Source organism: Staurois parvus, unplaced genomic scaffold (assembly GCF_062004578.1).
Source record: "Staurois parvus isolate SC_StPar_1 unplaced genomic scaffold, SC_StPar_1.0 ptg000147l, whole genome shotgun sequence".
Lineage (NCBI taxonomy): Eukaryota > Metazoa > Chordata > Amphibia > Anura > Ranidae > Staurois > Staurois parvus.
Genome location: NW_028317943.1, coordinates 22340725 through 22367057, shown reverse-complemented (window position 1 = coordinate 22367057; position 26333 = coordinate 22340725). Strand labels below are relative to the sequence as shown.

General features: G+C 40.6%; 1 protein-coding gene across 2 annotated transcripts in view; it reads left to right on the top strand.

Annotated features, from left to right (window-relative positions):
* MYRFL (myelin regulatory factor like) overlaps window positions 1-26333 on the top strand; it is a 160456-nt gene that overhangs the window by 94681 nt on the left and 39442 nt on the right. Inside the window, exons 17-20 of one of the 2 annotated variants that reach the window (XM_089674113.1) lie at window positions 14075-14146; window positions 16911-16969; window positions 23533-23688; window positions 25954-26019. In XM_089674113.1, the coding sequence (XP_089530239.1) occupies window positions 14075-14146; window positions 16911-16969; window positions 23533-23688; window positions 25954-26019 (353 nt within the window). The remainder of the gene's footprint in view (window positions 1-14074; window positions 14147-16910; window positions 16970-23532; window positions 23689-25953; window positions 26020-26333) is intronic. The other variant, XM_089674114.1, reaches the window with a different exon arrangement.

The window sequence follows — 26333 nt, the reverse complement described above, 5'->3', positions numbered from 1 at the left end:
AATCAAGTGTGAACAAGCCCTAATACACCCCTTCCCCATACTGTAGGGGCGGAGCCTGAACATGGCGGCAGGGGAGAGCTCAATGTAGGAGCTCGTGGACGGAGCTCCGTTGTCTGACCTCCCCAGGCCTCCAAGCTTATCCCCTGGGGCATGTTAGAGCCCTGCGGCGGGGGACTTACCCGGTCTGAAGGCTCCCGGCGGAGGAGAGACAGATGCGGGTGAGGGAAGAGAGAGGAGCGGCTGGTGACTGGGGAAGAGAGAGTCTCTGGACGCTGGGAGACGAGAGGGGCCGGCGCGATCACGTGACCGGCCGCAAGGCACCTCTGGGAGATCAGGAAGCCGGCCGGCCGGCGTTTTGCGGGGAGAGAGCAGCGCCGACCTGTTTGCCGGGGGCCGACACACTCTCCCCCTATCCCCCTAGTAACCCAGGAGCCTAAAAGAATGTGGAAGGAGAACCATTGAGACCTGGACAAGGAGTCTGAAGAGACCCTGGGGAGTTCCCCCCCATGAACAGACCCTCAGAGGAATCGACCGAAAAGGCACTCACTGGAAGAAGACATAGGAGGAGGGTGAGTGACAGATGTGAATTGCATTTGAAGATTTATTAGGCTGACATCCAAGAAATAGAGTGTATATGAAAGGGGGGACCCCTAGAGACTGTATAAAAGGTGGAAGAGGCTCGCAGAGAGAAGAGGAGAGGCTCGGGGGGAAGGAGGGGGAGAGGGGTGAAGGAAGAGGAGGAAGAGAAGAGAAGGAGAAAAACCAGCAGGGGGACAGGGCAGAGACTTGAAAGTTTAAAGAAATAATATCCCGCCCTACCCACAAATTTATAAAGGACTATAAGAAGGATAAGCGCCACAGAGAAAGATGAAAAACAAGAATGTAAAAGGAAGTGGGCTTAAAGGGTCCCAGACTGGCACAATTAAAAAATATACATCCCAAGGAAACGTAACCCCAGAAAGACCTCAGAGCAGACCTGAAAAAGGAGAAGCAGACCTTAGTATGGAAAGAAGCCCTAGAGTATCAATAGGCCCTGATACTAGTAACCAGCAAATATCAGGCAATACAGAGGCGGAAAAAGACCTACAAATACCTAATAAAAAGGAAATGGCAGAAATGTTTAAAGAACTGGAGAAAACAATAAAACAAGAAATGGTAAACATTCGCAGTGATCTGGGACACCTCTTGGAGAGAGTTGAGGAAACGGAGGAGAAAGTTAAAGGTTAGACCCAGGCTATCTCTGAACTTGAAAAAGAACTAACTAATATAGGGAAAATCCAAGAAAAACTGTTATATAAGGCTGAGATACAAGAAAATAAAGACAGGAAAAGAAACATCTTGATACGTGGGGTCTCAGAAAACTTAAAGGGAGAAAGTCTGCAAGAGGTGGTTTGTAAAATATTTAACATTATAACAGACAGCTCTGAAATGGAAAGGTCTAAAATAGAAGGAACCTTTAGAAAAGGAAAAATCCTGAGAAACCTGGGGAAAGAAAGGCCGAGAGATATAATTGTTAAATTCTATGAACTTCGGGACAAAGAAAAAATCTGGAAGAAGACTAAGGGAAAATCAGTAATTAAGTATGAAGGAGGAGACATACAGATATATGCGGATCTGGCTCCAGAGACTTTGTGGAGAAGGAGAACTTTGAGACCCCTACTGGAAAGGTTGAAAGAACAAAATGTGCAATATAGATGGGGGACTCCCGAATGTTTAATAGGATGGAAAAATGGGACTACAGCATACCTTAGGTTTCCAGAAGATATGAAAAATTTTTGTGATAGTTTAAAAATTCAAAGAACGGAAATCCCTGGCTGGGAAGAAGAACAATGAGAAAGTAGAGCGAAGAGAAAAGAGAACTGGCAATGTGTGGGGGGGAGAGGTGGAGGGGGGGAGAGGTGGAGGGGGGGAGAGGGATGGGGAAAGAGAGAGGTTTTTTTTTTTTTTTTTTTTTTTTTCTTCTCCTCCTCTCACCTTCTACCCCCACTCTATTGCCTTAGTTATGGATTTTTTCTTCTTTTTTTTTTTTTTTTTTTTTCTTCTCTTTTCTGCCGGTGATAAATCCAGGGAGGCTTGGGAGGTTATGGGGAGGTTAGACAAGGGGAAAGTCGTCCATGGACGGAGTCTTAGCCCAAGGACCAAATCAAAGGTGGATTTTTAATCCATAAATGATTAGTAGGCAAATGTTAGGCCTAAAAAGAGGGGGGAGGGGAGGGGGGAGGGGAGGGGGGAGGGAGGGGGTTGGAGGGTTGGAAGGGTGGGAAATGGGAGAGGGAGGTTGTTTTTTCTGCAAAATAAAAGATGATATAAAAGCAAGCGAGAAGGGAGAAGGAGAGAGAAATAAAAAATATAGATGGAGGAGAAAAGAGGAAATTTAAGGAAGATGGAAGAGTTTCAGTTTATAACATATAACATAAATGGGTTGAACTGTCCCGGGAAAAGATATAGATTATTTAAAGAATTACACCATAGAGATGCCTCAGTGATATTTTTACAGGAGACACATCTTGAGATAAGTTCAAATGTTAGGCTGAGGTCTAAAAATCACCCAACATGGTACTATGCAGAATCCCCGGTTAAAAGAGCAAAAGGGGTAGCAATAGGCCTGGCAAAGAACGTTAGGTTCGAGTTGGAAGACAGAAAAACAGACCCAGATGGGAGATTTTTGTTCTTAAGGGGCAAGTTACAGGAGATCGAGTGTACACTGGCTAACATTTACTGTCCTAATAAAAAACCGGAGGAGTATCTGAAAAAGGTGTTGAGGAAGTTGATGGACTTTAAAAAAGGACGTTTGATCCTGGCAGGGGACTTTAATTTTTGTATGGACCCACAAAGGGACGCCACCTCCCATATAAAGACAGAAGGAAGTAAGGCCCTGAAATTATTGAAAAAAGAACTACACATAAGTCAATTGGTAGATGCCTGGAGAATTACACACACGCAAGATAGAGATTATACTTTTTTCTCAAATATGCATAAGAGATATTCAAGATTAGATTATATATTAATAGAACATCAATTAATTGACCACCTGACCCAGGTAGACATAGAGACAATATCTTTGTCAGATCACGCTCCAGTTACTATGAAAGTGGAATGGGGGAGAAGGAAAAGCGGAGGGCTGGGATGGAAATTGAATGAGACACTTTTAGTGGAAAGGGAAATAGCTCAGAAAATAGGGGAGGAGATCGAACGCTTTTTTAAGGAGAATCAGACAGGGGAGGTGTCAACAGCCACAGTGTGGGAGGCACATAAAGCTTATATAAGAGGAATATTAATGGCGATTGGGGCAAGAAAGAAAAAAGAAAGAAGGGAGAAAATGAATGAGCTCTTAGAAGAAATAGGTAAATTAGAACAAATACATAAGAATAGAATAACAAAAGAAATAGAGCTGAAGTTAAAAAAACAGAAGGAAGAACTGAAAGAAATGATAGAAGAGGAGAGGAGAAAAGTATATAATAGAGTTTTAAGTGAGAGATATAGATGGGGAGAAAGACCTGGAAAGTATCTGATGAGAGCCTTGAGGAAAAAGAAAAATAGAAATTATATAGAAAAAATAAAAGATGCTAAAGGAAACATGAAACACTCAAATAAAGATATCACCAAAGCCTTCATAGAATATTACAGGAAACTGTACAATATAAGCCCCTTGGAAGGTTCAGAAACTATAGACAGTGAGAAAAATCAGAAAAGAAAGAAATATCTGGAAATGGCTAGGTTATTAAAATTAAATGAGGATCAACTAAACTCCCTAGATGCAGATATCTCACAGGAAGAAATAAAACTAGCATTAAAGGGGACAGTGTCGGGGAAAAGCCCAGGTCCAGATGGTTATACAGTGAGATACTATAAAAAATTTTGTGAAATCTTAGTACCAAAACTCAAAAACTACATGAATGCACTAGGTGGAGAGATGGAAGTAAGAAGAGAATCATTACAAGCCCAACTCGTGCTCATTCAGAAAGAGGGAAAAGATCCCTCTCAGTGTTCTAGCTATAGACCTATTTCACTATTGAACACAGATACTAAGCTGTACGCAAAAGTCCTAGCAAACAGATTGAAAGAGCTAATGCCTGGATGGATACATGAGGATCAGGTGGGTTTTGTTCCAGGGAGGGAAGGAAAAGATAATGGAGTACGATCAATGATGCTAATCCAAAAGAGTAAAAAGGGAAAAGAACCGGTGGTACTACTGTCTATAGATGCTGAAAAAGCGTTTGATAGGGTAAACTGGAGATTCATGATGGATACTCTGGAAGCTTTGGGAATCGGGCCTAGGATGAGAGAGTGGATAGGAAAGCTGTACAGATACCCCTCGGTGGTCATTGGGGTAAATGGGGAGAGGTCAGAACCCATTGAGATGTCAAACGGAACAAGACAGGGATGCCCATTGTCCCCATTGCTGTATGTTATATCTCTAGAACCTCTATTGTCAACAATAAGATTGAATAGAGACGTAAAGGGAATCCTGATAGGAGATACGGAACATAAAGTTGCTGCCTTCGCAGACGACTTGTTGTTCTATGTAGGAAACCCCAGGATAACACTTCCAAACTTAATGAAGTCACTAAAGGAGTACGGAGAACTATCAAATTTAAAGATAAATCCAACAAAAACGGAGATTCTAAATATAAACATCTTAAAAAACGAAAAAGAAAAGATACAAAAAGAATTTCCCTTTAAATGGAAAGACAGAGATATAAAATATCTAGGAGTAAAACTCACAGCCTCACATAAACATCTATATAAACTAAACTATATTACACTGATTAATGAGATTAGAGATGAATTAAAAAGATTGGAGGGAGGAACCCTGACATGGATGGGTCGTATTAATCTGGTAAAAATGGTAATAGTACCAAAAATCATATATAGATATCAAATGATCCCAATTAAACTCCCAGAGATTTTCTTTAAAATAATTAAGAAATTGATAACAAGATACATATGGAGGAATAAAAAACCAAGACTGTCATACGAACTGCTAAGTAGGAGGAAAGAAAGAGGGGGTTTAGGGCTCCCAGACTTTAAAAGATATTACAAAGCGGTAATACTGGCAAGAACCATAGATTGGATATTTAATAATAAAAAAAGCTGGGTGAGAATAGAGAATGAACTCAGTGGAATAGACTTGGGAAGAATGATATGGGTGCCAACACAGTATAGGGGTTTAAATGACAATGTAAATACATACACTTTGAATGTTTTAAAGATTTGGGATAACTTACACAGAAGTATGAAATGGACTTTTAATTCTACACTGATTCCACTAAAAAATACAGAGTTTTTCCCCCCAGGTAGAGAAGAAATAGGAGGGAAGTGGTTTAAAAAAGATAAGGTGCAATTAGGAGATATCTTGGTGGGAGACGAAATAGGAGCATTTGGCGAATTGAAAAAAAAAGAGGGAGAGATTTTCACTAAATTAGACGAATGGCGGTATTTCCAATTGAGGTGTTTTGTCGGAAGTTTGCCAAGACCTTTAAGGACAAGAGACAATTGGAACTTGTTCGAAAAGACATTGGGAACACAAGGTGATGGGAAACACGGGATTGCTAGAGTTTATAAAATACTCACTGAACTAGACACAAACACGAAACCAACATACTTAACAAAATGGGAAATGGATATGGGAGTTGTGATAGATGAGGAAAAGCAGAGGAGAATGTATAGATTAACTCACGAAAATGTCTCTATGAGAGAAGTAGAGATGAACTATAAGTGTTTGACAAGATGGCACATTTCACCAATAGTAGAAAATAAGATGTGTGGAGAGAGTACACCGCTGTGTTGGAGGGGATGCGGAGAAATAGGCACAATATACCATATTTGGTGGGGATGCCCAAAAATCCAGATATTCTGGAAAACAATAATCCACTTAATAAGAAAATTGACAGGAATAGATATAAATCTAGATCCAGAAGTATGTATCTTGCACATCACGGATATAACGGTAAATAAATATAAAAAATCAGGGATATGGTACTATATAAACGCTGCAAAAGCCCTGATACCCAAGTTCTGGAGGCAAATAGAGGCACCAAAGGAAGAGGACTGGATTGAAAGAGTCGAGCAGATTAAAAAGATGGAAAGGTTGTGCCATACCCAAGAAGATAAGATGGAGGTTTATTATGGGAAATGGGAGAACTGGGAAAAAGCTAGATTATATATGAGATGTAGGAAAGAATAAAGATAACAGAAAAATTTCCACTTGCTGATACAAGAAGACGCAGAGAAAAGATAGAATAGGCAGAGGGGATACGGGGTGGGGGGTGGAGAAGGGGGGGAAAGGTTGCATAGAGTATATAAAGTAGAAATGTTGGTTAATATAATATTATAGAATATATTTTTATATATATATATTTATATTGTGATGATGAAATGTAATTAAAATGGAAAATTAATAAATATTTAAATTAAAAAAAAAAAAATACACCCCTTCCCTATATATATGCTGCTAATGCATATCCTCCACTATATATATACAGCGGATAAAATAAGTATTGAACATGTCACCATTTTTCTTGGTAAATATTTTTCTAAAGGTGCTATTGACATGAAACTTTCACCATGTCGGTATCAACCCATGCAATCCATACATACAATAAATCAAAATAAGTTCAGAAATTAAGTTGTGTAATAAAATGGAATGACACAGGGAAAAAGTATTGAACACACAAACTGAAATTTATTACTTCGTACAAAATCCTTTGTTGGTAATGACAGCTTCAAGACTCCTCCTGTATGGAGAAAATAGCCGCATGCATTGCTCAGAGGTGATTTTGGTTCATTCTTCCACACAATTAGTCTTCAAATCTTGAAGGTTTTGTGGGCCCCTTCTTTGAACTCCAATCTTTAGTTCTTTCCATAGATTTTCTATTGGATTCAAGTCAGGTGATTGGCTGGGCCATTCTAGCAGCTTTATTTTATTTCTTTGAAAGCATGGTCTTGCTGAAAAGGCTGTATGTTAATGTGCCGGTTACTGTCATACACCCTTTTCGAATAACTTCAGACCAGCCATGGCAAAATTTCAAAAGCTTTACTGAAGAATCTCAACATAAAGGTTCCAGAAATTGCAACAAGCCTTTTCACTATCTACCCTAACTATAGCTGTGGCTGCTCCAGCATACCTGCACAGGTGAGAGTCCATACGAGGCAAGTCCATATAGTGGCCGCCTCCAAGACTTGATGGTTTTAGGGCAGACTGCAGGTCGTAGCAGTTCCCCTACATGTGGAAGGCTTCAGGATGCAGGTCTCTGGCGTGACTGGGCAGGCCAAAGGCAGGTAACAACCAGTGAGAACTCCAGCGCGCTCTGTTCTGAACCTATGTCTCTCATATCAACACAGGACCAGTGGGTCAGGCCCAGAAAGCCCGAGAAGACAGACCCTGGAATGGTGTCATAAGGTATTAACCCCATCAATCTCAGGCAGGGCAGCAACTCACTACCAGTGGACCACCTGTCTACAAGCAATGACATAAGTCCAGAATTTTCAGAATACTACAGTATTTCTATTTTTGTGAATTTTTTCAGAATATTAGCTCAGGCAGTAAAAAAAATGTGAACAGCTCTAAGCACAGTGATTACATATCAGATTCAGGAGCACAGCTTCGAACATTTCAGACATAAATAGACAATAGGCACTTCATGCATGAGAAATAAAGTGATTGATGATAGTAAGCAGGATATTTTGAATACGGACATAACTGTATTAGCAGAGTTATAAGAGCAAAGTTTGTAACAAATTTTTCGTTTGCAATACAAAATTACCACTTGCTTTGAAGTTACCACAATGCTTTAACTTTTTTTCTTTTTAAAGCTGAACTCCAGGCAGATATAAAAAAATTATAGACGGTTAAAATAATCAGTCTACTGCTGCTCCTTCTGTTCAATCACAGGCTGGGGGCAATGAGGTGCCCAAGATGAGATGCATAGCTGCAGTAATGAATAGTCAAGTCAAGTCTGGGAGGACTCTCAGAATTGGATATGCATAAAAATCCTTTGCAGGGGAAACTGGTCCCTTATGTGTATTCCAACTGATTAGTTGTTTGCCTGGAGTTTATCTTAAAATAGAAAGGATTTGGGTCATTTTGAAGATCTTCATGGTAACCTTAATGGCTGTTCTGTGTTGTTGCTCCCCAAGCACTATTGCACAAAATGCAGTTTCTTCTGTACGATTATTCATGATGAGGGCTAAGCCTGAAACAGCTGTTTGTAGGTTTGCATAGATTTTTTTCTATATCCGTTCGTGATCAGGGCTAAGCTTAAAGCAGCTGTTTGCAGGTTAGATATAATGCTCAATATTTTAGGTTGTATTAGTGCTCTAAACTTGGATACTGGGGCATAAAGAAGTAATTTCTATTTCTATTCCCACGATCTTACCGAAAGTAATAAGGCTCCTGTTGCTTTGTATTTGTGATGGAAGTGATGACATGTCAGTGCATTTTGTTATAAGAATTTAATCTCATGATTCTGATTGAGTTTTATCAGAGAGCTTTTGATCCTCCTCCGCATAACTTTAAATGAAACCTGTCATCAGCAAATCAAATATAAAACTCCCTTCTGTAATGCATAGCAGTTTCCCTCCAGAGTTATAATTTATTATTATTGCTTCTATTCACCACCCAAATCCATGCTGGAGCACTTGAAAGGATTCTTATTCAACTACTGACTTTTCTAAAAGTCTTTATTTGTATACTGTTAGGCTATATTGCCAAAAGTATTGGGTCACCCCTCCAAATCATTGGATTCAGGTGTTCCAATCACCGTCATGGTCAGTGGTGTATAAAATCAAGCGCCTAGGCATGCAGACTGCTTCTACAAACGTGTGAGAGAATGGGTCACTCTCAGGAGCTCCATAAATTCAAGCGTGGTACCGTGATAGGTTGCCACCTGTGCAATAAGTCCATCCGTGAAATTTCCTTGCTACTAAATATTCCACGGTCAGCTGTTAGTGGTATTATAACAAAGTAGAAGCAACTGGGTACAATAGCAACTCAGCCACGAAGTGGTAGGCCACGTAAAACGACAGAGCAGGGGTCAGCGCATGCTAAAGCGCACAGTGCACAGAAGTCGCCAACTATCTGTGAGTGTATTTAGTTTGTTTGCATGCATACACTTTAAAGATGACTGTATGGCTATGATTATTTGTCTGGGCTTTTTTCTGAGACCTATCTGAGAATAGAGGACATGGTTTGATGCCGCCTAAGTGAAAGGGCTTTAAAGAGACAGCAGAACGTGGCTTCCCACCTAATTTACACAACAGCTGATCTTACACCTTATGCTTGCTGGCTAGTCTGTTAGCCGATGTGATCTAGCGAGAGCAATATTTGACCAAACATGGTGAAACACAGTTGACGTTAGAAAAAAACACTGAACAATTCACTTGTCATTGGAAAACGGTGTTGACACTTAGGGGTTTATTTACTAAACCTGGTTGACTCAGAATCTTGTCCACTTCTGCATAAAAACCAATCAGCTTCCAAGTTTTATTGCTGAAGCTTAACTGAACATGCTGAGGTTAGAAGCTGATTGGCTACCATGCACAGGTGCCCAAGATTCTGAGTCAACCAGGTTTAGTAAATAAACTCCTTAGTGTTTGGACTTTTTGTTGCAGTCACTATAATATTTCATTGCACTATAATTATTTAGTACAGTGGGGATCGAAAGTTTGGGCACCCCAGCTAAAAATTTGTATTAATGTGCATAAAGAAGCCAAGGAAAGACGGAAAAATCTCCAAAAGGCATCAAATTACAGATTAGACATTCTTATAATATGTCAACAAAAGTTAGATTTTATTTCCATCATTTACACTTTCAAAATAACAGAAAACAAAAAAATGGCGTCTGCAAAAGTTTGGGCACCCTGCAGAGTTAATATCTTGTACTGCCCCCTTTGGCAAGTATCACAGCTTGTAAACGCTTTTTGTAGCCAGCCAAGAGTCTTTCAATTCTTGTTTAAGGTATCTTTGCCCATTCTTCCTTACAAAAGTCTTCCAGTTCTTTGAGATTTCTGGGCTGTCTGTCACGCACTGCTCTTTTAAGGTCTATCCATAGATTTTCAATTATGTTGAGGTCAGGAGATTGTGAAGGCCATGGTAAAACCTTCAGTTTACGCCTCTTGATGTAATCCCCCGTGGATTTCGAGGTGTGTTTAGGATCATTATCCATTTGTAGAAGCCATCCTCTGTTTAACTTCAGCTTTTTCACAGATGGCATCAAGTTACCATCGAAAATTTGCTGAAATTTTATTGAATCCATTTTTCCTTCTACTCGTGAGATGTTCCCTGTGCCACTGGCTGCAACACAACACCAAAGCATGATTGATCCAACCCCATGCTTAACAGTTGGACACAGGTTCTTTTCATTAAATTCTGTGCCCCTTCTTCTCCAAACGTACCTTTGCTCATTCCGGGCAAAAAGTTCAATTTTAACCTCATCGGTCCACAGAACTTGTTTCCAAAATGCATCAGGCTTGTCTATATGTTCAGTTGCAAAGTTCAAACGATGATTTTTGTGGTGAGGACGTAGAAGCAGTTTTCTTCTGATGACTCTTCCATGAAGACCATTTTTATACAAGTATCTCTTATAGTGGAATAGTGTACCACAAATCCAGTGTCTGCCAGATCTTTCTGGAGGGATCGTGCAGTCAAACGTGGGTTTTGAATTGTTTTTCTCACAATCCTGCGAGCTGTTCTGTCTGATATTTTTCTTGGTCTTCCAGATCTTGCTTTAACCTCCCTAGCGGTATGATTCCTTCCGATTTTTTGTGCTGAAAGCGGTACCATTTTTTCGCATGGAAATAGTTTTTTATTGTAGGCTGTAATTTTTAGGAAAATTTCCCCACAAATCATTATCACTCAATTCTGTAAGTGGTTCTGATTTACTATCACTGTTCTCTAGCCGGTCTAAAACCGCTTTTGACGTAAAGGGACGCTTTTTGGACGCCATGGACTTTTCTAAGTTTCCAGGCAGAAAGAACAGACAAAATGCAGGCAGGGCACAGGACAAAGCACTAGGGACAATATGTATGTGAAATGGGATGAAACAGCAATGTTTTACTATTTAAAATTGAAAAAAAAAAAATGACATTTTTTAAATTTTTTAAATTTCCCGCCGGCGGCGGCGCCCGTACATCCCGACGTCACGGGGACCAGAACACAGAAGTCGGATGCCGGCATCGGCCGGAGGAGATGGCCGGGGAAGCTGCAGGGGACACATCGCGGGAGCGAAGGACAAGGTAAGTGCTGCAGGGACCCCCAGAGCAGCGCCGCATGGTAAGCCCGAGTGTAGCTCGGGGTTACCGCTTGTGGTATAGACATTCTACCCTGAGCTACACTTGGGAAAACCGCCAGGGAGGTTAACTTCAACTGTTCCTGATGACTGCCATTTCTTAATTACATTCCGAACAGAGGATATTGACATCTGAAAACACTTTGCTATCTTCTTATAGCCTTCTCCAGTTTTGTGAGCGTCAACTATTTTCAGTTTCAGTTTTCTAGACAACTGCTTAGAAGAACCCATGGTGCTGATTGTTGGGGCAAGGTCAGATGAGTCTGGGCATTTAAAACCTTTGAGATTGACATCATCTGGTCTTCCCAGACAATGATTGAGAACAATCCATGACACTGGCAGGTCTCAACTTTGCAAAGGGGGCAGTGCATGCTATAAATTCTGCAGGGTGCCCAAACTTTTGCAGACGCCATTTTTTTGTTTTCTGTTATTTTGAAAGTGTAAATGATGGAAATAAAATCTAACTTTTGTTGACATATTATAAGAATGTCTAATCTGTAATTTGATGCCTTTTGGAGATTTGTCCATCTTTCCTTGGCTTCGTTATGCACATTAATACAAATTTTTAGCTGAGGTGCCCAAACTTTCGATCCCCACTGTACTAGATGGTATTGTTCTGTTGCAGTCATTATATTATGTCATTGCACTATAATTTTTTTGTACTAGATGGTATTGTTACACATTAAGCCAGCGCTCACTTCTATTTTTTCCTTTGCATGTTTATTGAACTACATATTTCAAAATGTTATAGTAATAAGTATTAAGAGTTGTTATATCGAAAATTGCTAAAGGACTTTTTAGGCACATAAATTCAGTACACAGATGATAAAAGCAATTGTTACTTTATTGACATATCATATCTAAAATATATCTTTCATGTATTTAAAATATCATTGCACATGCAATCACAGCATGTTTTCCCCCATCAATTAGAAAAATAATAGATTTCCTCAATGGAAGTTTGGTAAAGATGGTAGACACAATCCACTTCCTTCAAAAAAAGAGGGGAATATCCAAGCTGTGTAGATGAAGCCCAACATGTTTCGTGACTGAAGTCGCTTTCTCAGGAGCTAACAATGCATCTAAAAAATTAACAAACTTGATAGCAATGATTGTAAAGTCAAACAAGAATACCAATACAGCATGGGTGCCACCTACCAGGCACTTACATGGAAGGTAAACGGTGTGTATTGTGTGATGAAGGACTCCCCAATGCAGCAACACAAGTCCCCCCAGCTGACCAGAGAAGAAACCCCACTGTGGGTTTGGGGGCACATCAATTGGGCAATAGGCAAACAGAGACACCCTACAGGACTCATAGACATTCGGCAGGAAAATAAAGAATCAGAGCTATAAGGTGACATTGGGCATCATCATCGTAGTTATTCAACTAATTAAGTATAGTGATGGAGGACAAATTAGGCCTGTAAAAAGACCAAAGTATAAAAAGGTAGTTAGTGGTACCTTGTAATAGGCAACCCATCTATAAATTGCATAATATTGCATCGCCACAGGGGGTTTGGAGGCCTAGGAGGACAAACCCCTTAGGACTCCTGGAACCCCACGGAGGCATCTTTGTGGCTCCTCTAGACTGATGGGTCTTCCCTTCGGTTATAGCATAAGTAGTTATAGTTGTGCTCTTTTAGTAGTTGCAATGATGGGTATATGTTTTCTGTGGGGGGGGGGGGGAGATTATCTGAGAGGGGAGTCTTTCGATCTGGGATATGCCCATTTCTTTCAGTCCAATCAGTCCTTATGCCTTATAGTGGAGGTGATATATTCTGAATTTGTGGGTTTGTCTCTTCATGTGTAGTGGTTGTCCACATGTGCCCTTTCAGGCCTATACAGTGAATGTGTTGTATCATTCAGAGGTCATTTTTTGTAATTGCTTTGAATTGTTATTCAATTTATAGATGGGTTGCCTATTACAAGGCACCACTAACTACCTTTTTATACTTTGATCTTTTTTTAGGCCTAATTTGTCCTCCATCACTATGCTTCATTAGTTGGATAACTACGATTTTGATGCCCAATGTTGCCTTATACCTCTGATTCTTTATTTTCCTGCTGAATGTCTGATTCCTGCGGGGTGTCTCTGTTTGCCTATTGCCCAATTGATGTGCCCCCACATCCACCGTGGGGTTTCTGCTCTGGTCGGCTAGGGGGACCTGTGTTGCTGCATTGGAAAGTCTTTCATCACACAATACACAATGTTTACATTCCATGTTCGTGCTTGATAGGTGTTACCCATGTTGTATTGGTATTCCTATTTGACTTTACAATCATTACTATCAGGTTTGTTCATTTTTTAGATGCATTTCTAGCTCCTGAAGAAGCGACTTAAGTCGCGAAGCATGTTGGGCTTCATATACACAGCTTGGATAGTTCCCTCTTTTTGAAGGAAGTGGATTGTGTCTACCATCTTTACCAAACTTTCATTGAGGAAGCCTATAATTTTTCTAATTGATGCGGGGAAACATGCTGTGATTTAATGTGCAAGGCAATTGTAAATATACAAAAGATATATTTTAGATATGATATGTCAATAAAGTAACAATTGCTTTTATCGTCTGTGTACGGAGTTTATGTGCCTAAAAAGTTCATTAGCAATTTTCCATATAATTATTCTTCAATTTGGATGTGGCACTATGACATTTTCTTGGGTGTGACCCTCAACCACCCCATGGTCGCCCAGTCTCTTTTTATTTAACCTTAGCAGTATTAAGAGTTATTAGACTAAATATTATTAATATGATGATTTCACTGACCATAATTTGTTTTTTTAGTGCCATGACCATTTCTACGTTGTATATATTATATGTCCAAGAAGAAGCCACTGAAAAAGAACCAGTATTACAGTATGTATTATGTATCTTTGTAGATTAATTTAATAGTCTGTTTTTTGCTTGGCGTCACTTCTCTCTCATACTTCATATAATATCACTCGATTTTGTCACAAAATTGACCTGGGTTCCCTTATTTAAGAGGTTCTCTGACATAAAATGGCCACAAAAGTCTCTTGAGAATTTGTGTCCATTTAGAATCCCTAAGGGTACAATTCCCCTATGAGACTCCTCTTCCCAAGTAGTAAAGGCACAGATTAACTGCACCTGCCTACAAGATTTTAAGTAAATTAATTAATGTTACTTCAAATGGAGAGCACTATATGCCGCTGTTTGTTTTATTTATGAGGAATATTGATCACTATTAAATAAAGAAAGTGAAGAGGAAGTGGTGTTGCTGGAGGAGAGAGGTGGGAAATACTCCATTACATTTCATCCACTAGTGGGGAAGTAGTGCTATCTTCATCATGCTGTGTCTGACCTCTTGTAGTGTAAGAGGTCTATCCAGAAGGGTAAGCCTTTAATTTGAACAAACACAGGTGCAGGTGGTTGAAGCATTAAAGTGTTGATTTGAAGAAGAGAAAAATTAATCACCATCGCATGATTGATGTGTTGTTATGGACACTTTTTGATCAGGGAATTAATTTTGAACTGTTTATTTTTTAACACAATCACCTTGATTGGATGTGCTATGGACACTAATTGATCACAGTAGTTTTTTTGGATTGTTTTCGTTTATGAACACCATTTTTGCTTCACTTATTATTGAATGGATAAAGGCATTGTGGTACTTGTATACATATAGATTTATTAATGAATTTCTTTGATTTATTACACGGAATAAGTAATAGATTGGGTTCCATGCAATTTTTTGATTGATTAGTATTTATGTTAAACGCTGCACAAATTCTGTTTTGATTTATAATTTCATTTTGTGTGGATGGTGTGAAATACATATTTGGTGTGAGCATAGCTCCCAATAATAGTTTAATTTATTTAATGTGTGGTGTACACATTTTTCATAGTTTTCATACAGTATTTTAGTTGACATTTGTTTGCATATTTTTTGTTCAAATGACCAGAAAGGAGAACTTCTGTTTTGTTTTGTTTTTTTTCAACTCTGGCAGTAGTGGAAGAAAGGTCTCGCACACACACACTGCTGATCCTTTACCTCCCTGGCTCTGACATCAGTCAACATCCAGGCTGGGGCAAGGGAAGCCTAATGTAATCTGTAATGACAGTGTCTACTTCCCTAGACCCTGGTAGGACCTGGGCTGATAACAGAGCTAAGGAGGGGGACTGCATGTGTGTCTGGAATGCACAGTGACATTTCTCCTGACATTGCCAGGGATTAAAAAAAAAACTGAAATTTTCAGCTCAATAGGGCAAATAATCTGCAAATGAATACAGTCTTACATATGCTTATGTGAGTGCATTAATGTGAGATATTTAGCTTAATAGAAATGGATTGGTGACAGTGACTTTTTAATGCCACTGTTTTTATTGTTGTGAACTGGTTAGAAGATGGAATTTGAAATCATCTGCTTGTAATCATTCTTTACATTGACTTCAGCCTGCCAGTGTTTGGGTTCCAGCACCCAAACACTTGATATAGTTAGGTTCAGGGGTGGACTGACAACTCATGGGGCCCTTGGGTAATAGGGGATCATGGGGCCCCTGTATCCTGGCCCACACCCAAAAAAAACCTATGAAAAAGCCAATGAAAGGTACCAGGGGCATCTCATGGGGCCCCCTACTGACCCCGGGCCTTCGGGCAGTGCCCGAGTGCTTAAATGGTCAGTCCGCCCCTGGTTAGGTTCCTACATCCCTATTTATGTGGCAATGTTTCCATACTGAAGTGTAGCCAGTACTTTCGTGAGATGCTTTCTTTGCTGATAAATTAGTTATTAATGTTTTTCTCCGCGCTGCGTTTGAGAAGACTATAATTTAAGAGCTTAAAGTATATGTAATTCCTTACCTTGTAAAACAACCTATTCAGTTCTTTTTTTATAAGTGATCAGGTAATCTTTGTTCTTGGATGCATGAGGGGTTTAGAGAGCTGGGGTGGAGAAATAGCAGTACACTGACATTTCCAGTGAATGGCTGTGCAATAATTTTGTCCAGTGCATTTTTGGAGTTTTGAATGGAATATCAGAATTGGGTTTTTGTTTCTCCACTTTTTTCAATACAAAGGAATAAACATGATAATGCCTAAACATATGTAATTGCAACAATTTTGTGGGTAAAGTGGTGCATTATCTTGACAGAGATGCAGGGGTGGTAATATTTTCGGCCATTTATTTATTTCCTTAGTACCACTTTAAAAGAGAAGTGTGGACTTTTTTTCCCCCCATCCATACTTGCCTAGGTGGATGCAGCATTTGTCCAATGCTGCATCGGTCCTTCACAGGCTCGAAGTGTGAGAACTCGGCAATCACATGATCGCTGAGTTCTCACAGCTGCTCTGAGCAGCTTCAGCCCACTGTCAGCTGAAAACAGGTCACAGGAGTGCAGAACAAACTGCAGTTCTGTGATACACAGGAGAGACGTACAGGAGAGAGCTTTGGCTGTACTTCTCCTTTAATGTATTGACAATACTCAGAATCTCTCAAAATGGGATTTCACATAGTTTTCCAAATTAATCTAATTAGACAAATGTGTTTATTTTGAGTTATAGTTGAAAGTTGTGTACTAAACATTTATTAAAAGACCCTAGGATGTTTACGGTTTTCTGTGTATTTTCCCCCGTGATGCCATCATTTTTCTCTTTTAACTACAGGAATAACTTCACAAGTGTTGCAAGCTCCTTGATACCTTCAGTTTACACTACCATGATGGGTATGTTCATATCTGAAAAGTAATCATGCAATCATTGATGTTTGTAGATGTGATTCCATATTAAGTTATTTTCTGTTTAACCCAAAATGGAGGGACTAGCAGGTGAATTTTTTTCTGTGTTGACTATAGGAAGCTGCTAAAAAGTCTTATATTGTCCCACGGTAAAACATCCCAAAATGCATTTTAAACTATGCACTTAATGTTTATATTTATCGTATATCACGGGACACAGAGTGGGTATAATAATGACTATATGGGTTATATGCCACCTATAGGCGAATGGACACTGGCCAACCAATCAAAGAGGAAGTCCTCCCCTATATAACCCCTCCTACACAGGAAGTACCTCCATTTTTTTGCCAGTATCTGTAATGTGGATGGTCACTGATGTGTTGCATGTGCTCTTGAGGCATACCTGAAGGTCCAGAATGGTTCCATTGGAGAATCAGGAACTTTAATCGAATCCATTCAGAAAGCTGTTAGCCAAAATGGATGATATTGGAGCCCCGCTGGATAAGGAGAAGGATCCTTGGGATTTTGCCTGTAATGCAGCCTTACGGTGCTGGACCCTGCATAACGGAACCCTGTGCAGTATAATACTGACCAAGGCAATTTCCAGCAGGGTGCTGTACAGGTCCAAGGCAGTGGCCCCACATTATGGGGAATGAGTCCTTGAATGCCTGCATGCCAAAGCCCGCCGTGATAGGTGAAGGTTGGACTCCTGTTATGATTCAGAGTCCCCCGACGGGAATGGTAAGTGTACATTTGCAGCATTTCTTTGAAAAATCTATTTGGTCATTCTCCCAGTGGCCACTAGGGGCAGTGTGCAGTTGGTCTGGCTAGGGCTGCTAGGCCATGCTCTGTGTGTCTCTAAAGGAGTATTGGGCTGCAGTTTCTCTTCAAGCCACTAGAGGTCATGGGGCTGCTCTCTGTAGCCTACACTTGGGTAGTGAAGGCAGGAAGTAGATAGGCAGCCATTTTAGCTTGTGTTTGTAGTACCATGTGGCTGGCGGTTTGTGAAGCTCCTGAGAGGTAGCAGACACACAGGGCAGTCTATGGCTGGATGATGATGAATGTTTCCTTTTGGGAGTCGCATGACCAGACAGGTCATGATTTTACACTGCATTATCCTGCATAATCCTGGGGACTTGTACAAATGTATCTTGATACACCCCTGCAGGGGTATCAGTGCACTTAAAGCGGAGCTCCACCCAAAAGGGGAAGTTCCGCTTTAAGGACTGCTCCCCCGCTCCCCATTAAGGATTGGCACCTTTGGGGGGCGGGGGGAAGAGGGCACCCGAATTTGACAGGTACCTGCTCCCACTTCCGGTCCGATCGCGTAGGCGTTTGGAAGCGGAAGGTGTCCTCCCTCCCTCCTTGTAGTCTTGTGGGACACCTGACAGGTCCCAGAAGACTACAGGACCATTCATGAAGCGCAGCGCTACTCGCGCATGCTCAGTGGGTACCTGGCGGTGAAGCCACAAGCTATCACACCCGGGTGCCCACAATGAAGATACCGGCACCCTGGAATCCAGGACGGCCGGTGAAACGGGCTGCAGGGGACACTTCGAGGGACAGGTAAGTGGCTGTTTTTTAAACGTCAACAGCTACAATTTTTGTAGCTGCTGGCTTTTATTTTTTGACAGCGTGAGTGGAACTCCTTTACAGGAGTTGAATCCCCAGAATTGATCAGCCGGAGTTTACATTGAAGCTGCACTGAAGCAGCATGGAGACGGCATGCAGGCTGTGTTTGATACAGATTTGTTTGCCTAGTATGGAACCAAGTGCAGTTAATTTTGACACAGTTCTTTCAAACAACAGTTTCTAGAAAGTGAGACAGGTACAGCATTGTATTATATTATTGCATGCATACCTGCATAATTTTTTGTACCGTATATTGCATAAACTGCATTTGTACATGCATACTTGGTGCATAGACTACATTCATACATGCATACCTAATGCATGGGCTGCATTTCATATATACATGCTTAATGCATAAACAACATTTGTACATGCATACTTAATGCACGGGCTGCATTTCTTACATACATATGTAATGCATAAACAGCATTTGTACATGCATACTTTCATGTGCTACATTTTGTATGTGTATACTTAATGCATAGGCTGCATTCATACATGCATACTTCATAGGTTGCATTTGTGCATGCCTACTTGATGCTTAAAACTTGCATACTTAATGCATAAATTGCATGCATACATACATGCATACCTAAGTCATAAATGACCTACAAACATACATACCTAACGCAAAAATTGCATACATACATGCATACCTAATGCATAAACTATGTACATACATGCATACTTAATTCACTAAACTGTGTACATACATGTATGCATACCTAAAGCATAAACTGTATATAGACATGCATACCTAATGCATAGATTGCATTCAGACATTCGTACCTAATACTTTAACTGCATACATGCATACTGAATTACATAAAACTGCATATGTACGTACATACATACATACATAAGCTGCATATATACATACATACTTAAATACATACTTACATAGACTGCATACTTATACTTGCATGAACTGAACTGGGGGGGGGGGGGGGGGGTGATCTGGCAGTGCATGCATTTCATAGACCAAGGGATATCAGGTGTATCTGGGTTTGTAGCTATTCCTGCTGGTGGAGCTGCAATGGACTGCAGCCGCATCATTGTAAACGTGCCTGATCCCGTCTAAGCTAGGAAGCTAAGCAGGGTCAGCCCTAGTTAGTACTTGGAGGGGAGACTACCTGGAAATACGAGGTATTGTATGCTTTTCCCTTCCAGAATTAGAGACGGCTGTGTTCTGAGAAATATCTCAGGCACAGGATGCTAGGGCAGTCTCTGAGGTGATTTGAGACACTCGACAGGTTTGCAGGCCCAAAACCAAATGGAGACGTGAGGTCTATCTTACATCTGAAGGCACTAGACTTAAGTCTAGACGGCCATCTGTTTCAGATGGCATTGGTCCATCTGTGGTGGCTTCTCTGCAAGAGTTAGATTTCGGGTGTCCAATTTTGTTTTCGGGGCCCTGCCCTTTTGGCTGGCCGCAGCCCCCCCCCCCCCCAAGTGTTCACAAAACTCCTAGTCCTGGTGCTGGGCTTGTTGAGAACGCAAAGGAGTCTCAATCTCAGAATACCTTAATGTTCCTTGCTCAGGGAGCAGTTGGTTCCAAGTTTAAAGTGAACTATAAGAAGCAAAGGGATGTCCTTCAATACATATATGCATGAGGAAATATCTATTTTGAAGCAGTTTCCTGCATGTGGTTCCACTTCAGGTCTTTGTAGAGGAACATTCTATAATGAAGATCCAAGCAGTGGATGCTGTAGGGCTTTGTCCCCGGGGTATTGCAGAGTCCAGTTTGGTGGTTGTTCGGAATCTGGAGAAGGGATGGTAATTTTCCTTCCAGTGATATAGAAAACGGCAACCACTGGTGCCAGTCTTTCTGGTTGGGGGGCTGGTTTAAAGGTAGCTACAGTTCACAGAACTTTTTCTCCACAGGTGAGAATACTGCCCATCAATATCTTGAAATTTTGGGTAGTACACCTCTGGATTATTGGACGAACAAGTTGCACAGGTTTGTGGTCAGGCATTTGTCCAACAATGCCATGGCAGTGGCATATGTTAACCACCAGGGTGGCACCAGGATTCGTGCGGTTCAGGCATAGGGGAACCACATTCTGTCTTGGACAGAACAGCATGTGCCGTTTCTGTCGGCAGTTCATATTCCAGGTATAGAGAACTGTTAAGGGTTTTTTTTTCCCCAGAGGTTAGCGGTTGATGCCAGGAGAGTGGTCCCTGTGTCCTGAGACATTCTTGGAAAGCTGCCAGCATTGAGGAGATCTGGATGTGGATTTACTAACTTTCAGGTTCTACAATAAGGTAGGTTGTGTCCGGAATGGGAGACCCATTGGCAGTTGGGATAGATGCACTCGTAATACCTTAGGGACCAGTTCCCTCTAGTTTGTCTTCCACCAATTCAACTATTGCCGTGTCTTTTGCACAGGATCCGGGAGGAGGTAACACTGATAATAGTGGTAGCCCAGCCTAGCCCAGCAGGGCTTGATACACAAACATATAGTGTATCTGGCAGGGGGCGCTCCTTGGAAATCTTTTGGTCTGTCCAGACCTATTGTCCTGGCTCCAATATTACATCCTGCTTTATGATTGTTAGGATTGAAGGCTTGGTTATATTGAACCTAGGTCTGATAAGATCAGGGAGTTGAGTCTTGTTTTCTCCACACTTGAGCACCAGGAAGCCAGCTTTAAGGAGACCGGGAAATCTGTTTTGCCTGGGGTGAAGCTAGGTAGTGGCATCCCCAAAAATGGGTGATTAAAAGGGCTCTTTCCTTTTTTTCCTATTAGGAGGGGAAATGGAATTGACCTTAAGTGCCATTTAGGGTCAGATTTTGGCTCAACCCACTTTTTCCCAGAGACCTTTGTTTCTCACTCTTTGATTTATACTTCCTGCAGAATGTAACACAAGATGGTCACGTCTGTCAGGCCACTCTGGGGTCCTGGGGATTTTAACTGGATCTTGGCTGTCCTTGCAGAGGCTATCTTTTGAACCAATTGATTACGGTCACTTCAACTTCGGGAAGAGTGTAGGAGCTGGCAGCGCTTTTATTTAAGGAGCTGTTCTTGGTCTTGCAAAATTACTCTTCCTGATTTCAGTGTTTTTTGGTTTTCACCTAAATCAGGACACTGTCTTGCCTTTTCTTTTTCCTGGTCTACAGTTGGCAGAAGAAAGAGCTCTGCATACTCTGGATGGAGCTTCAGGTATTCAGGACTTACCTGAGTTTGGTGGCACAGGTCAAGAATACTGGTATGTGCTATCATAAGGACCCAGAAAGGGCAGGTGGCATCCAGGTCAATTATTTATCATTGGATTCACCAGTTAATCATTCAAGTCTATGGTTTGAAGGATAAGGTCTCATCCTTTTGGGTGAAAGCACATTCTACCAGGAGTGTGGGGGCATCTTGGGCTATCCGCCATCAGGCATCAGTTGCTCAGGTTGCAGGACCGCTACATGGTCTTCGGTTCATGCATTCATAGAGTTTTACCAGGTGGATGTCAGAACCTTGGTGGATTCTGCATTTGGCCACAGTGTATTGCAAACAGCTGAGTAAGCTCCTTTTGGGATTGATGGTGGTGGTTACTGTGATGTCGCCCACCCCTCAAGGTTCTATTGCTTTGGGACGTCTCACATAGTCATTATTATAGCCTGCTCTGTGTCCCATGATGTACTCCAAGAAATGAATTTTACATGTAGAAAAAAATCTAATTTTGTCAAAGGTTGGTTAGACCCATACCTAGATCAAGATTCCCCCAAGCCCTTTACCTTCTCAAAGTAACTTCTAAAGTAAACCTTCAAAGATAGAAGATAAAACAACGATTGATTGTTACTTCAATTATTAGAAGACAATTCTTAGTGTGTAGTATATTATTATTATTATAATACTATACAGGATTTATACTGCGCTAACAGTTTGTGCACCACTTATAAAATAAAAGGGAGATGATACAGTTACAATATGATTCAAGGTCCCTGCTCATGAGAGCTTACAATCCAAAGGGAAGAATAAGTGATAGAAAAGGTAGTGACTGTGTGGGTATAAGTTGTTCAAGAAAGTAAAATTCAGATGTTAGCTAGAGGCAAGATAGCCTGAAGATATGAATTTTCAGGAATCTCCTAAAGTCAGACAGAGTAGTAGATAGCCATACAGGTTTGGAAAGAGTGTTCCAGAGGATGAGAGAGATTCTGGAGAAATTGTGGATGTAGGCATGGGAGGAGGTCATGAGGGAGCTAGAAAGCAGCTGCTCTGGGAAGAAGCAAAAAAAGGCAGTTTAGTTGATATTCTGAGACGAGGCTGCAATTGTGGATTGCTTTGGAAGAAGGTATTCCTAATTTAAATTTTATCAATTGGGGGATGGGAAGCCGAAAGAGGGATTGGCAAACAATGGGGGCAGGCACTGAGCGGTTGCTAAGGTGGATGATTCTGGTGGCAGCAAACTTGCTAGACTGAAAGAGTGAGAGCCTGTGTACAGGCAGGTCAATGAGGGAGTTGGAATATTTGAGAGTATAAGTGAATGATGTCATTGGTTAAGAAGAGGTGTATTTTGGAAATGTTATGGAGGTGAAGGTGGCAAGATATGTACAGTGATTAGAAGTGGAGCTAGAAAATTGCATCTAGCACCCTGTTTGAGGGAAGGGACTAATAGTTCTGGAAATATTATTTGCTCAGTTTTTGAATGATTGAGTTTTAGGAATTGGTTTAACATCCATACTAATATGTTGGTAAATTAGTGAGACTGAAGGGTGAACTAAGGAGTAGAGAGATAGATATGGCTGTCTTAAGCATAGAGAGGGTATTTGTAGTCATGCAGTTATCAGTGACAGTGTAGATAGAGATTAGAAGGGGTCCATGAATAGACCGCTACAGAAAAAAGATGATGGGAAGGGGTAGAGTTGTAGGTGACACTAAAGGAATGTCACCATTGAGGTTGAGAACTGATGATTATTTTTAATGTACAGCTCTAAGGGAAACATCTATGACAACATCTATGCCTGTTGGTGCGATGGAAATTAATTTTTGTGACCTCCTACCGTGTAACGAAGAGTACTGCTGTTCCATTCAAATGCCGAGACTGAGAGATAGCAACCATGAGATGGCACGAACTGTAGAAAAAAGTAAGTCAACTTATACAATTCCTTTTTTTTAAGTATATTCACCTCTATGGAAGGAATGCCAGATTCTGTATATGAAAACCCAAGAAAGGGAACAAACACATTAGGTCTATAACTGCATAACAATTATAAGGCCTTGATTTTAACAAAAAAGTGTAAACAAAATAGATTCAGTCTACTTGTAACATTTTAGGACACTAAGCTGGACTTGTGTCCAAGCTGGACCTATAATGTTGAAGATGTTTTGCTTCTCATCTAGACAGATTCTTTGAGTCAGCATTTAGAGCCACACAGCAACCCAGTGAAGTCTGTAAGTCATCCTTTAGCGAGAAAACAAACCATAGTGGGTCCCTTTGGCAAAGTGGAGCATTCAAAAATGGGCTGGTGTCTGAGCACCTGTTTTTCTTATTTATAAACCTGGCACTCTGTGGCCAGATCAGGACAATAAATAGAACCAGATTTGCTATACATGCTGTTCCTCACTGTGATTAAAGTTGTGTTTGTAAAAAAAAAAAAAAAGATAACCAATTACATCCTATTGATTTTATAGTATTAAAGATGTTCTAATTGCACCAAGCAGACCAAGAAGATTGCAAGTACAGTAGAAAGTGTTTCTTACAGGCTACCATATTTTTCACAGATAAAAAGACAGCATAGGAATGCAGTTAATGGTATGCACTAACTATGTGGAATAGTAGTCTATGAATAGTCCACAGTGATGATTAATCCAGCATGCAGCTCCTAATGATCATGGAGGTTCAGCATTGAGTAAAAAGCTTAAAATCATGTACACTTAAAGCAGATCTCCACCCACCCCCCTGTTTCTTTGTTTGTTTTTTACCACCACTTACCAGAAGGTGAGTGCTGCATATTTCTAGTGGATCCTGTTTTTTCCCTCTGAGATCCTCTCATGCCCTGCCACCGCTTGGTCTTGTGCCACCATGTTATCTCTGATGTCATCAAGAATACCGCTGACTCTTCTGGGCTCAGCGGGCAAGCCTTCCGATGATGCCCCACTAGGCCTGCCCCTTTCTTCTCTGTTAATTATACAGTAAGGCCCACTGAAATATGTGCCGTACATATCCCAGCAGGCACAATACTCATCATTCGCCTAGACGTGTATAGGAGGCAGGTCTAAACCCTTTAGATGGGTGATCTAGGGTGACTCACTAACGAGAGGAAAAAAAACCCCCAAAAAACCTGCAATACATGTAGCAGAGTGGAAGAGGAGTGGGCAGGTTATGGCTGAAGATTTGCTTTAACTACGGTAACTGATTATCTGCTTATCAAAGGTAAACTGGGTCAATAGCAGCATCTGGAGCCCAATATACCATGGACAGTAGCAGAACTAAAAGATAAAAATGTGAGCTGGTGGTAACACCTGCAGTGAGACACCCGCTTATGGTGGAAATCTATCTGCAACCTCAGGGAGGGTAAAAGATTTCTACAAGCATTATTATGAAGACACCTTTTAGAGCTATACCCCTTTGTCAAGTCTAACTTTGGGACAGCGGAGATCTCTATATACAGCCAGATGCTGATGACGGTAATGGTTGTTCCAGTAAAGGTGGGAGAGGGACACAAATTTTTTAACTAGCGGGGCTTCTTTGTGGAGCACACAATACTTTGAATTGGGTACATATCATAATCAATTACAGTAAATAAACAATTAGATTTTTAAGTAAAGGCAATAAATACATGCTGTTGCTAAAAGAGGCCTTAGTGGGAAGACATACACTCCCAAACATATTAACGCATTCAAAAATGGCATATCCAAAAATAGATACTAAGATTGAAACATTTATATTGAAAATGTTAAGCCATTAGAGTCTTTTGAATTGTATGATAGATTAATGGATATTTTGTTATTTAATAAAAATGATAAATTGTAAATAGTTGGCATAAAACTGGTAAAAATGTAGTAATTATGATGATAATTAAGGTAATTAATTAAGGTATGATGATAATTAATAAAATAAGGTCTAAAGAAGTAACAACAAAAGGTGGTAAATATATAACAAATTTATAAATAACAGATACTATATAACCACATTTTGTCAAAACACAAAACTTATGTCTAGCTCTTCGTTTAAACCATTGAGGGCTAGAGAATTTAATGTATATATCCAATATGTTTCTTGTATACATAACTTAAGGAATCGCTCAGCTCATGGAAGGTGAGAAAAAATAGATTTAATAACAAAAAACCCTCAAACTTTCTGTGCATTTGCTATGTTTCAATGTGAAACTGCCATTTTAAATCTGCAGTGCTAGCCACACCTACTGTGGAACGTTCTGTCCGTTCAGCCAATGTAAAGAAGGCCACTGGGACAGGTAAGGCCGTAGGTCACATGTTCCTTAGAGTATTTGAAAAAAATCCTTTAATTTTACATTTTTCTATCACTATTCTATCACTAACGTGAAAAGTTTTCCATGTCCAAATTGTTTCCGAAATGACAGGATCTTTCTTTCCTTGTAGGTACATTTGAGTGTGCTAGGAGCAATCTTTTTTTTTTTTTTTTTTCTTGGGGGGGGGGGGGGGGTTTATGGGTATATGTGGCAATGAGCTACCTAGTTTGGGGTCTTGGTGTAGAATGTGCCAGTATTGTTTTTCTGAATGCTGCTGATGTGCTCCCTGTTTGCCTTTG